This window comes from Meleagris gallopavo, chromosome 22 (assembly GCF_000146605.3).
Source record: "Meleagris gallopavo isolate NT-WF06-2002-E0010 breed Aviagen turkey brand Nicholas breeding stock chromosome 22, Turkey_5.1, whole genome shotgun sequence".
Classification (NCBI taxonomy): domain Eukaryota; kingdom Metazoa; phylum Chordata; class Aves; order Galliformes; family Phasianidae; genus Meleagris; species Meleagris gallopavo.
The window spans coordinates 1,132,555-1,145,345 of NC_015032.2; the positions used below are offsets into that span (position 1 = coordinate 1,132,555).

Genomic DNA, 12,791 nt, shown 5'->3' on the forward strand with positions numbered 1-12,791 from the left:
TCTGCAGTGAGATGAGCTGTTTGTTTACTGTGAAATTAGGAAAGAATTTCTCCATTGTACCGGATACACCAGGAAGCTGTGAGAAGAAACTGGAAGACTGCCTGGTGATTCAGCCTGTGAAACGGATTGGTTGCAAACCTGTGTAAGCAGGCTGGGTGTGTCACCCAGCTAATCGTGTCACCAAAGCGCAGCTTGAGTTTGAAGGGTGGCGGCTCTAGGATCACTAATGAACCAAAAAGGACCTGTTAGTTTTGCCTCCAAACATTTTTTTGTTTTACCATGGTTCTACAGATAGCAGCGGCTTCCTCACTGTAGAGGAAGCTGGACTCCCACCTCATTTAGTCCATCATCTGGCCTGCAGTGCCCGTTTTCTTGCACTTAAAAGAAACCAAGAGAGCTCTCTTGTTGAGTGGCTGTGTAAACTAAAATGTGTGACAAGCATGGAAGAAGGAGAGCTCAGAGCTACAACTTGGCACAAGCTGTGCTGTGGCTGAGAGCATCCTCTACTCGTGCTTTCTGCTGCTTACAAGCTATAGGCAGAGCTCTCTGACTCTGTTACGTGTACAAACAACCTGGGCCTGGAATGTGTGTATGACTGTGCTTTCCTTTCTTTTTTTTAATGGTGTTCTTTGAAGGAGGTTTACAGCAGTAAACAATCCTTTGTTTGGCTAAAGAAATACCAGCAGCATTGCGTAGTGCTGGGTTTCAATGAATGGTTTCTTTGGCAAGATGAGCATGTTAGCAGCAGAGTGTAAGTTCTGAGGCAGCACGATGCATAGTGAGAAATGTTTTGCCTCCCCTTTTTAAATGTATGTCAGTTCCAAAGGAGGAAAGTGGGTCTGCCTTGGTACCCATCGGTCTTTGCTAGCTATGAAGGCAGCTTGGAAGCATGTTTCTCAGCTGGCTGAGGTGACTGCAGATGCTGGACCCGATAGGGGTGACTTTCCCTGCCACCTGGGTGTAGCTGGAATGCAGGCTCACCGCATGCCTGGTGCCTGAGGTGAGGGAGAGCTCAGCGCAGCCTCCTGAGTAGGAAAGCAGTTCATGCCACGCTGTGCCCGTACTGCTGTGCCTCCTGGTGCAGGCCGTGCTCCTTTTCCCAAGCCGCTTGTGCTGAGGCCCTGCTTGGCACTGATTCACCGAAGCCAAGGCGCCGTCTCCAGACAAATGCAAACGGTGCAGCTGCTCTGGGTGGCAGGGAAGCTGCACAAGCTCCCTGGGGAGCTGATGGTATCTGATCTGCTTAGAGCAAGCACCAAATTTGCCGACCAGCAACGCATTTGTGTGGTGAACGTCTCAATCCGCAGCTCTGCAGCCCTCCAGCCACAACGGCCGCGGGCTCCGTGCTCCCCGTTCCCAGCAGTGCAACGAGCACCACGCAATTCCCCGGGTTCTCCGTGACCAGGAGCTGTGCTCAGCCGAATGCTGGGGCAGGCGGCCCCCTGCGTGCCCACAGCCAGCCCTGAGGTGTCCCCGTGGGGCACCAGGAGGGAGAGGGCTGCCGAACCGGCCGGGTGAGTCGGGGCTGACTGAGTCACTGCAGGCGGTGCGGCCCGGCGGTGCCGTCGGCCCTCAGCTCCATGGCGCTCAGCGTTGGTGTCCGGCGGCTCTCCAACCTGCCGGGCCGCGGTGAGCGGCAGGTGCAGCTCGGCTTCCGAGGTGGGCAGGGAGGGAGGGAGGCATGGATGGGTCTGCCGTGCCCGGGGCGGGGCAGAGCCCCAACAGAGCCTCACACCTCCCCTCCGCTGCCCAAGGCTTCACACAGAAGACGAAGAAGATCCGCTGCGGCCCGGAGGCTGTCTTCAGGGAGGTGAGCGTGTGGCCATTCTGTGAGGTCTGGGGCAGCGGGCACTGGGATGGGATGGGATGGGGATGCAGCATACCTCAGCTGGTGCCTGGTCAGGTGGGTGGGCTGTGGGGATGGGACATACATCATGGGAACAACAGGAAGCCTCCCTACCTTCCTATCCGTGCCCAGCTCCTCCAGTCCGTGCCTGGAGCCTGAAATGTGTGGCTACTAGGGCTGGTGGTGATGTCCTGTCTCCTATCTCCTCTCCAGAGTCCTCTGTGTTACCCCGGGCTCCTTCGTGTCTGTAATGTACAGGCAGTTCATCTAATTCATCTTTTGGAGAACCTGGCTGCTCGGACAGAAAATGAACCCTCCCAAAATGCTGAGTCAGTGGCTCAGTGTTTGTCCCTTCAGCAGCCAAGCTGTGGCTCTGTGCTGCAGAGCTCGCTTCCCTCCCCATCCTTCCTCCTTCCCCAGCCGTAGGGGCCAACCTGGCTTGCAGACCTTCCCTCCTCCTTCAGCACATGTTGCCATACTCACAGGTTTGGTCACCTGCAGGCAGCCCTGCATGTGGAATGACCCTCACAGCACTGCAGAGCTGGTTTTCTGCTGGTGCCGTATCCTGAGGGGTTCCCCAAGGGCGTAGGGTTTGGCAGGAGCTCCATTGCATTCACCTGCTGTGTCTGTGATATCTCTGGCCTGGATGGACCTTGCTATTCCCTGTCCCCTCCCCCCGTGAGCTGGGCTTTGGGAATGGCACGGTGTGGCATCCCTGTCAGCAGCAAATCACTGTATATGGAGTGAAATCCCTGGGAAGTCTTTAGATGAAGGTTGGTGCGCATTGAGATAAATGCTGGAGAAATGGCACGTCCTGACTGCTGCTGGCAGGAAATGCTTTGCAGATGTGGGAAGGAGAGGTGAGCTGGAGCTGCTGCCCTCCCAGCAGAAGTTCAGACTGAGTGGATTCCGGAGGTGAGGAAAGGAGGTGAGGAAACAGCCTCCCCTGTCTGATGGACCAGGAGGAGAGAGCTGTAAATGGCTGTAACAAAACACTCCTTTGCACACTGTCCTCTCTGAGGCTGGCTTTGCCATGTTCTCCAGGTGCCCACGGGGCCTGATATTTCTAATAAAAAGCTGAGCAGAAGCCACACATCTTCCAGAAAGCCTAACTCACAGCTTCCTACAGCCAGGGGGGCCTGCAGGGACCTGGGTGCTCTGGGCAGGTCCTGGTGGTGGTGGTCTCTGTGCTACATGGGCTCCATCACAACGCTCAGTACTGGGCAAAAGTCAGCTCAGCTCCATCCAGCACCTGCACAGAACCTCCTGGTGCTGCAAGACAGAGGGGACCACTGTGCTCTGTTTGCTTGCAGCTCTTTCGCTGGCCTCACTATGGGAAACTTGGCGTGGGGGAGATGCTGTCTGTCAAAGTGTACAACTGCAGCAAAGTGTTCAGTAACAGGTAGGTTCTCCAGGTGATGGCATGATGGGCTTATTATGGGGGAGGGAAATGTTTCTTGGCAAGCTGGTGGGAGGAAGACATACAGGATATGAGTTATAGGACAGGGATGAAGCTGGTTGTTCTGCTGCAGCAGCAGCACTTTGTATGTGGAGTGAAATAAGGGTGGTGATTTCGCTGTGCCAGCATAGTGCAGAGGTGTGCAGAGGATCCGGAAAAGACCCCACAGGTGACAGAAGCAAAGTGGGGCCCCAGCAGCCCAGCTGGGAACAGGGGAACTGACCCCCATGTCCATGACGCTGGGGTTTAACTTTCAAAAACACAGTGACTTACGTTGAGATGATCAGGCAGAATATAATGCTACTAAGTGGCCCAGGAAATGCTGCAAGTGCAGCAGTGGGTTAGGAAACCCAAGAACAGAGGTGACAGCTGGAGAAAGTGATGGTGGAGAGAGCAAAGGAGTGTGCCTGCAGGGGAGGTGCCAGCTCTGGTAACTTGTCAGAACTGAAGGACAGTCAACAGGGACGGCTTCATAGGGGTGGCTGATGGTGCAAACGTTTTCAAAGCCATCACATCCCTGCCAGAGAGGGTGTGGAGGAAAAAGATAAGTACAGCACACGCAGGACACTGAAAGCCAGAGCAAAAAATGTGAGTGAACTTCACATCAGTGTTTACTGGGTGTTTTCCTTATGGGAGAGGGATCAGAGGAGTTGTCTCTGGCTGAAATGTCAATAGGAACTGCTGTAGGACAAATTGATAAACAACAGCAAGTCACCAGGATGTGATGGTGCTGAGCAAAGAAATCCAATGGGAGAAGCCCAAACTGACATCTGTCTGTGCACCTCTGCTGCTGGTGAGCAGAGCAGAGCTGGATGGCAGAGGTCAGACTGCTTCACCCCACACTCAGCTGCCAGAGGGAGCTGGGGCACAAAACACCAGTGGGCTCTGGCCAGCAGTGACATGAGGTGGGGTGGGAGCTGCAGAACTCCATGTATATTGCTACTGCTGGCAGGGAGCAGGGATTGGCCTTCCACAGTGAGAAGCCCCTTTGGGCTGGGCAGATTTGCTGCCAACATTGCTGTGGTCCTGGGCTTATTTCCTAATGAAGCATTGCTCTCTGCAGGCTAAGCACACGGGTCAGTGCTCTTGAGTACTTGGACTGCCAGAAACCTCAGTGCTCTCTATCTCCAGAAACCCAGGGTCAGATGAGAGCACGGATGCTGTGTGTAATGTTGCTAAAGCCAGTGATTTTGTTACAGGCTCCTTGGCACCCTCGTCCTCAGCCTCCAACACCTGATGACATCTGGACGCCTGATTCTCCGGGAGGCCCTCGTGGACAGGAACCACAGCATCACTGGTGTAAGTCCTCCCCACGCAGCCCAGGGATGGGCACTGCTCCATCACTCATCTTAGTGGGTGAAAAGCCCCAGAAACATTCAGAAATGCTTTGTGGGAAACCTTTAGAGCTTCCCAGGTGGAAATGGGAGTAGCATGCGGCCGGGGCTGGGTGCCAGGGCAGTGCTACTGGCAGCCCTGCAAGGTGCTGCGCCCCTGTTTGTCCTTCCCACGGGCAGTCTGAGTCACCCCGCAGTGCTGTGACCACAAACCCATGGGGAAGCCAAGTGCTGCTGGGTGGTTTCAGCTTCCTGCAGCTCACTGCAGGACTGTCTGTGCTGGCAGAGGGAGCAGGACGGGGCTGACCCTTCAGCAGTCTGTGGTGGTTTGCAGGGACTCACCGGGGGCACTGACACTGCTCTGGGGTTAGAGCTGCTCTGTGACCCCAAACCTTTGCTCAGCTGCCTCTTCCCTTTTGCTAACGGTGGAAATCTTGCTGATGACCCAGTCCAAACAAAATACAACAGCTTTCATGTCTCGACCCGGTTGAGCTGGGCAGAACCAGAGCAGCCGGAGCTGCTGTCTCTCAGTTCAGCTGGGAAAATACATGTCCCCAGGGGAAGGAGGAGCCCTCTGGGAGCAAGCCTGTCCCTGCCACTCTGAGTCCTGATCTTTCCTGGCATATCTGGGCTGGAGTAATTTCTGTCCCTTTTTCTTTCCTAGTGCTTTAACGGGGTTTCAAACCTTCTGCTCTTTACCCAGCCTTATCCCAATCTTCTTTTTTCACTCACCTCCTCTCCCAGCAGCCTCTGCCTCTCAGGGTTGTATTTCTCTTCCCAAAAACATGCCTTTGCCAGGGATTGAGCTGTAGGCTCAGCTCCTACATCCCCTTCACACTGAGATGGTCGGTTTACCTTCTGTCTGCCAGCATCTCGCTTGTTTTTTTCATTCCACACTTTTCTTTCCCTTTCTCGTGGGCACTTGCACAGGTATTTTGTGGCTGCTGAGCTCTCAGGCAGTTTGATTTTTTGGTTCTAGATTTATATTGAGTTGGATTTGCGCTACCAACCTCCAGAGGGCTCGGCTGGGACCTGGGTTGAAGAAGACTTTGTCTATCAGATGAAAGACAGGTACTGAAATCCTGGGAGGAGGATATTTCCAGATGGCTTGTACAACTCCCTTAGTCAGGGTCAACCAGAGCCATTTGGGAGGTACAACCTAGCCCATCAACTCTCCAGGCTGATGCATTTCTGCTCTACAGCAGCAATAAGTGACCAGAGCTCTTGGAAAAAAAACATCCTGTCTTCACAAAGAAGACCAAATGTGATTGACTGGAACAACCATCGCACCCCAGGAGTCCTCTTGGACTCAGACACTTCTGTGGCATTCCTGGCTGATGCGAGCAAGGCTTTGTGGTTGTAAAGCTGCAGAGAGTGTGGCTTTGGACCACATTAGCTAAAGGCTCTCTGCACACAAGTTGTGCCCACGGCCATTGGGTGTCTGGGCAGGCAGGATGGTAGGCTCCAAAAGCATCTCTTCTGGAGGGCCCAGAGGTGAAGCATGTAGGCTGGAAAAAGGAAAAATACCATTTTGGAGAATGCTCATTTTATGGCCAAGAGACAAGCAGGATCATGACTGTGGCACTGTTATTTAAATGCATTGGGGAAGTGCTGTAACACTGTTGTTTTTTTTTTCAGTAAAGCATCTCTTTTTTCCTACAGTTCAGAGTTAATCATCTGCAATCCTGCATTTGAGGAGCTGGAGTAAGTAACTCCACTTGGGATTATCCATTCACCCTCCCAGGTAGAGGAAAGTGCACAACCCGCTCACCAGGGCGGGCAATGATGTGATGTGGGGATTGTAGGGCAGCCGAGGGGCCAAGAGCAAGTGAGCTGGACAGGAGGGCTGTGACACTGGGCAGGAAGCTGGCAAAGGGCCTGGAGACTGAGGAGGAGGAGGAAGAGATCGAAGAGGACTTCTATGATGTGTCTGATGTGGAGGTGTTGGGCATTGTCTTCAGCCCTGTGAAGAGGTATCAGTGGTGTGCTCTTCCCTATGCATGGGCCCTGGGGTGGGAGGTGCCACCTCCTGGGGTGGATTTCTGTGGGGATCCTGTATCTTTTGGTATTTGGTTTCCACAAAATGTCAGAAACCTTTAGAGATCCCAAATGGTACTGTTGGGTGTTGATTCTTTCCTGTGTCGAGGCTGTTATTTTCTGGGTTTTCAGTTCCTTTAGTGGAGTCTTACCCAGATCAATGTAGATGAAGGGATCAACTCATCCAGGTTGTGTTTCTGTGCAGCCGTTCCAGAATTTGCTCCACATGGGACCTGTTTGCCACTCCAACTCCACAGAGCTTCCAGGTACTTAATGCAGTGTTGGGTGTGTGTTCCTGCAGATGCCTCTGTAGCTGCTGCTCCAGCCATTCCTTCACTGCCTTCCTGTGGGCATGGGAGTTGCCATATACCCTGACAAGACCTCTAGCACGAAGACACCTTGCTTTGTGTAGCTTTCCCTGGGAAGTTGGACAACAGGCTTACCTGAAATCTCTGCAAAGTTTGGAAATGGAGTTAGGTCCCAACTTTGGCCCTGCAGATTTTGGGGCTGGGTCTCACAGCCTGGATGTGGCTTCAGATACTTCCTTGGTTCTTAGTGAACATGGACTATGGATTTGAGTCCCCCGCTTTTCAGGGTTAGAACTTTTCCACTCAACAGAAAGCTTTTGTGGGGATGGAATTTCCAACCTTCCTTTTCTTGACACAATTACTCTTCATCCTAGTGACAGTACTTTGAGAGCATTTTTCCCATGTCTTAAGACCTGTAAGCAGTCACAGAAAATGAGACAGCCATATTCCAGTCCCTTCAGAGTTGTCTGTCTAATTAATGAGGATTCAAAGCATTAACAGAAGATACAAACAGAATCTTCTTGGAAATGCTCTGTGCAGCCCACCCCATGGAGGCCATCGCTTCATGGCCTCTTGGCCTCCAAAGCCCTGAGGGAGCAGAGCTGCTGGGAAGGTGGCAGGTTCTTGTCAAATATTGCTTCAGTTTGGTGTTGGCTGAAGCAGATTTCAGCAGCTGTGCTCTTGCCTACCCTGACCATCCAGACCTGCATTGGGGTGCCCTGTGTGTTTGCATACTGATATTGCTGAAACAAGCTCAGGACAGAGCTGGGGACATGCAGAGTGCTGATCTGATGCTTTTCTCCCATGTATCCTCAGGTTGGGATTAATATCATTGAAGCACAGAAGCTGGTGGGGGTGAACATTAACCCCTTTGTGGTGATCAGAGTTGGAGAGGAGAAGAGGCACACGGCAACGCAGAAGTCAACAAATTGTCCTTTCTACAATGAGGTGCATGCTATGGACAGAGTCCATCACCACAGCGTTGGTGCCAGTGGCCGAGCGCTCGAGGTGCTCTTGGTGCAGCTCCTCTCAGGAGAAGGCATCTGTGGAGTCCTGTTGGGAGCCCAAGGCTCAGTTGTCTTTCTTTCCCCTTTCAGTACTTTTTGTTTGAATTCCACGAGCCAAGGGAAGTTTTATTTCACAGACTCATAGAGATTTCAGTAAGTAAGTTCCTCCTCTTGGTCCCTCGTCTGTAACGGGTGCAGCCTGCTGCTTGTGTGTGTGGATGGTGGGAGCTATTGGCAAAGCAAGGGCTGTGAGCAAAGGAAGGGCAATTTGTGCCTGTAGGAAAGTGTAAGCAGGCAGAGGGTGGGCTTCAGAAATCCCCTGATCCAAAGCAGTGTGGGGCTTTTCTGAAGACAGCTAAACCCAGCCAGTGTCTCTTTTGTGATGTGATTTCTGTGCAAGGCTATGAAAGGCTGCACATCCCTTCTGCCAGTGTGGGCTCAGCAAGCGCTCAGCGTGCCTCAGGTTTTGGAAGAGATGCTGGCCTGGCGTGGACAAAGGGAGACCCTATGGAAAGCAGGCCTGCCCCTGTTCCTCTGTAGCTGTTCTGCTTTTCTGAGGCTGCCTTGGTTACAAGTCATGAATTTGGCTGAGGGCTGTGGGTTGAAAGGCTGTGTAGGAATGGCTGGGCAGGGATGGGGCAGGCCCAGGGCTAACTCAGATGGGCTCTCAACCACTGCCTGAGCTGTATGTTGGAATAGGTCTCCTAGCAGCCCATGCTCCTTAGCGATGTCTGGGTGTGTTTCCCAGCTGCAGACATCTCTTGGATTTCTGCTGTCTGCAGGTTTTCCACTCAAAGAAGATACCGTTCCTGGGAACATGCATAGGAACGTTCAAGATGGACATTGCAACTGTGTACAACCAGCCAGGTATGCGTACCAGCTGTGTACCTGCTCCCTGCCCCACGCTTCATTTGGAGCTGAGCTTTCTTCTGGGCTCTGCTGGGTCTGCTGAGGGCCCTATCTTTAAATCATTTAGTTCACATAATGACAAACACTCGCTTCTCCTGGCTTTCTGAAGGCTGGTGAGACTTCCCACGTCTTCAGAGGCAGAGCTGGGCAGTGACTGCGCCGATGCTGTTGGGTGTGAAGTGGTAACCCAGGCTTTCCATAAAGAACCCCTTTTCTTCTCTCTCAGACCACAGGTTCTTCCAGAAGTGGGCTGTTATCAGTGACCCCACAGACACCCGGGCAGGTGTGAAAGGCTTCGTGAAATGCAACATCTCTGTCACCGCACGGGGAGACACTGTGGGCTCCCTTCCCACCTCCTCCAGCAGCCGAGTTGAGGACATTGAAAAGTGAGTGCAGCAGGGTTTGCGTGGCTGAGAACAGCCATGTGTCTCTTTGCACTGAGTATTTTTCCCCATTATTCCCCCTTCTGATGGGGACAGACTTGGCTTCTCATTTTCTTTCTTTTCAAGAAAAAGCTAGAATATTAATTTGTCTTTCAGGAACCTACTGCTGCCTAAAAGAGTTCCTGCAGAGAGACCCTGGGCCAGGGTCTGCATCAAGCTGTATCGTGCTGAGGGCCTGCCCAGCATGAGCGCGGGCATTATGGGTGGTTTCTCCAAGATCATAGGGGAGAAAAACGTGTTTATTGACCCCTATGTGCAGGTCTCATTCTGTGGGCAGCAGGTGAGTCTGCTGGGGCTGGGCTACTCCTCCTTTTCTGTCAGCACTTGCTGTGGGACATGGCAATCCCATGGAGACAGACTGGAAGAGCCCAGGTCTAAACACAGGGAGTGAGTCAAATAATCCCAGTGGAAGTCCTCCAGAAGTGAGCTGGACTCATCCTAGCACCTTTGGGAGAGTTTATTTAGCTAATAAATAGCTGAGGTTTGTAGTCTTATGATGCCCATTAAGATGAGAAGACACTGAGCCAGCCAGATGTTCCTGGGCAACAAGATGGGCAGATGGCTCTCCCAAGGGACTCTGTGACATCCCTGGGTCTGTTGGTGCTGCCAGCTTGTGGCCAGTGTTTCTCTTGGCTGTGCAGAGCACAGCCAGTGCCTTGGAACTGACCCTTTGATGAAGGGCGGAGAGCAATAGCTGAGACCTGGGGGAGGGGACAGGCACCTGGCCACCTGCCCAGCACCATCTGCAGGCGGAGCAGGGGTTGAGCCATCCCCAGGGAGGCCCAGAGGCAATCCTTACTCTGTCTATTGGTCTGGCTGGGGCTGTGTGAGTCTCACACCTCCTCCTTCCCAGGGGGAGACATCTGTGGAGAGCAACACCACCGAGCCTGAGTGGAATGAGCAGATCAGCTTCATTGAGATGTTCCCACCTCTTGCCAAGAAGATAAAAATCCAGGTGCTGGATGATGCCAACGTTGGTGATGTAGCCATCGCCACACACTACATCGACCTGCAGCAGATCTCAGACCCCAGCAGGAATGGTGAGGCCTGGCATGGCTGCTCCCCTGGGACCTCGTGCTGGGCACATCTGCCCAGACCTGGTGGTCTCCTGGGGTTGGAAAGCAGAAGTGCATGGGCAGTGCGTGCTCACACTGTGTGTCCTGGGCTGTCTTCTTGAGGGAAGGTCTCTGCAGCACCTTGTGTTTAATCAGACCCCGTCCCTGCAGGTTTTAACCCCACGTTTGGCCCAGCCTGGGTGAACCTGTATGGCTCCCCTCAGAATTCAGCTCTGCGGGACATCCACAAGGACCTGAATGAGGGCATGGGGGAGGGGATCTTCTATCGCGGGCGCATCCTCATGGCCATCACAGTGGAGATTTTCAGCAGCCCTGGTGTGACAGAAAGGAAGCTTGGGGACAAGACAAAAGGTGCCCTTAGCAAACTGAAGCTGAAGAAGAAAAGTAAAAAATCCAAGGCGAAAGCCAGAGAGCTGATCCAGCTGCAGGGAGAGGAGGAGGCTGGGGGCTCTCAGGAGGCTGAGCAGCCTGCAGAGGTCATTGTGGAGGTGGAGGAGCTTCATCCACTCCCTGAGGTGAGTCCTTTTGCACTGGTGTGATCTGACCTACACCGGCCTGATGCCTGCACAGGCTCATAGGGAAGAAGCAGTGGGGTCATTGGCTGGCATAACAATGGCAGAGCAAACCCAGCCTGCCCATTGCTGGGCCAGCCAGGGCTCTCTGAGCTTCTGTGAGGGCCAAGAATTCACGTGCAGCCTCCAAACTGCCTCCCTCAGTGAGGCAGGAGCACGCATCATCACTCTCACATGGGTGCTATGGGCATGGGCATCACTGAGCATCTATCCAGGAGCTTTGGAACTGTTAGCTGGCTCTAGGTCACCACTTGGTCCAGCAAAGATGGGTTAGTGGCAGCTGTGTGGATACAGTAGCCATCCTTTAGCCTATACCTGGATACAAGCTGATGGTGGAGTATCAGCCAGAGCCATGGTTTCATACCAGGCCCCTGAGATTTCCAGGAAAGCTCGGCAGCCCAGCAGTGTCCCTCTGAAGTCCCTAGGGCCCTGGTAAAGCCCTCAAGAGGCCTGACAGGCACCAGCCATGACCTGGTGTTTTCCAACTCTGCTAAGTCAGAATATTGGCATGCTAGGCTTGGGCTAAATTCTCTTTCTCTGCACAGAATGCTTTGGGGAGGAAAGAAGAATTCTTCCTTTTTGCTGCCTTCTTTGAAGCCACGATGATGGACTCTTCACTCAGCTCCAAACCTGTCAGCTTTGAGGTCTCTATAGGTGTGTATTCCCCAGGGTCCCAAATGAGGAAACCATGGGAATGGTGTGAACCTCCCTGAGCCAGCCCAGGACAGCACTGCGGTCCTACAGTGCCAAGCATCACACATCTTATGTCTCCAAATCAGGAGCTCAGGAAGGGTGGAGGATGAGGCCAAGCAGTGCTCACAGTACTTTAATTACTCTAAAAGTCTGTATGATCTCCAATGGTATTGGAGTTTTGCCATATTTGTGTGAAATTCCTGTCTGGGGAATATGCTTGAAGCTCTTCAGGGAGTGGAGGTGAGAAGTAGTAGAAAGGTTTGGGAGCAATCAAATGGGGTTAGGTATGTGGTGCTGAGGGGCTGTGACAATGGATGGATGGACAATGGGGAAACAGTGGCAGGGGAGGCAGGTCCAACCCTGGATCTGCGTTGCTGGAGGAGTGGAGAAGCTCAGTGCTGAGAAGTCCTCTTGACCTCCTGCTGCTGAGCCTAGTCCTAGATGGAAACTTCAAGGCATTTGGTAGAAGCAGTGGAACTTGCAGGCACATACATGGACTTCCTTGTGGATTCCCAGCTCCGTCTCAGATCTCCTCGTTGCCCAAGTGGTGCATTGATGGTTGGATGCTGCTGATGTGCTGGTTCTGAAAGCAGTGCAGACTCCTGTGCTTCTCTTGGCAGCATGATTGTGCTGATTTTGCAAACTAGCTAACTCATTGTAGCACTGATCCTGCTTTTCTGACTGCTGTTTAATGTTTATCTTCAAGGAAACTTTGGCAAAGCTGAAGAGGCTGTGACCAAAGTACGTAAAAAAGGAGAGAAAGGAGAAGGGAGAGAAGAAAACCATCCTTTGCTGGATGCTGGTTCAGATAGTGAGCTGGATATGGAGGTCCTGGCCCCAGATTCAGCCCCACGGAACAAGTCAATGACAAGGAGCCAGAGACCAGAGCCCACAGAGTATGACAGGTGAGTCGTACTTTCTTCACCCTTCTCTCCTTTTCACCCCAGTCCTGAACTTCCCAACTTAGTTGCTCAGGATGCTATTAGTAATCTGCTCAGAAATGTGAGTGCAAGTGTTTCCCTGCTTTGCAACCCTGCAGCTCGCCATGGCCCAGCTGGCTGCTGTTGCCAGGCCCTACAGTGCCTGTGTGATGTCTGCAGGTAGCCA

General features: G+C 52.8%; 1 protein-coding gene across 1 annotated transcript in view; it reads left to right on the forward strand.

Moving 5' to 3' along the window:
* Positions 1-609: 609 nt before the first annotated feature.
* Positions 610-12,791, forward strand: part of LOC100540249 (fer-1-like protein 4) — a 35,352-nt gene continuing 23,170 nt past the window's right edge. Inside the window, exons 1-17 of the mRNA XM_010722246.3 lie at positions 610-1,659; positions 1,755-1,810; positions 3,160-3,248; positions 4,505-4,604; positions 5,619-5,710; positions 6,302-6,343; positions 6,445-6,612; positions 6,882-6,942; positions 7,801-7,932; positions 8,082-8,144; positions 8,774-8,858; positions 9,127-9,286; positions 9,440-9,623; positions 10,197-10,383; positions 10,570-10,934; positions 11,537-11,645; positions 12,391-12,589. Coding sequence (XP_010720548.1) covers positions 1,581-1,659; positions 1,755-1,810; positions 3,160-3,248; positions 4,505-4,604; positions 5,619-5,710; positions 6,302-6,343; positions 6,445-6,612; positions 6,882-6,942; positions 7,801-7,932; positions 8,082-8,144; positions 8,774-8,858; positions 9,127-9,286; positions 9,440-9,623; positions 10,197-10,383; positions 10,570-10,934; positions 11,537-11,645; positions 12,391-12,589 — 2,171 coding nt within the window. The 5' untranslated portion in view covers positions 610-1,580. The remainder of the gene's footprint in view (positions 1,660-1,754; positions 1,811-3,159; positions 3,249-4,504; positions 4,605-5,618; positions 5,711-6,301; positions 6,344-6,444; positions 6,613-6,881; positions 6,943-7,800; positions 7,933-8,081; positions 8,145-8,773; positions 8,859-9,126; positions 9,287-9,439; positions 9,624-10,196; positions 10,384-10,569; positions 10,935-11,536; positions 11,646-12,390; positions 12,590-12,791) is intronic.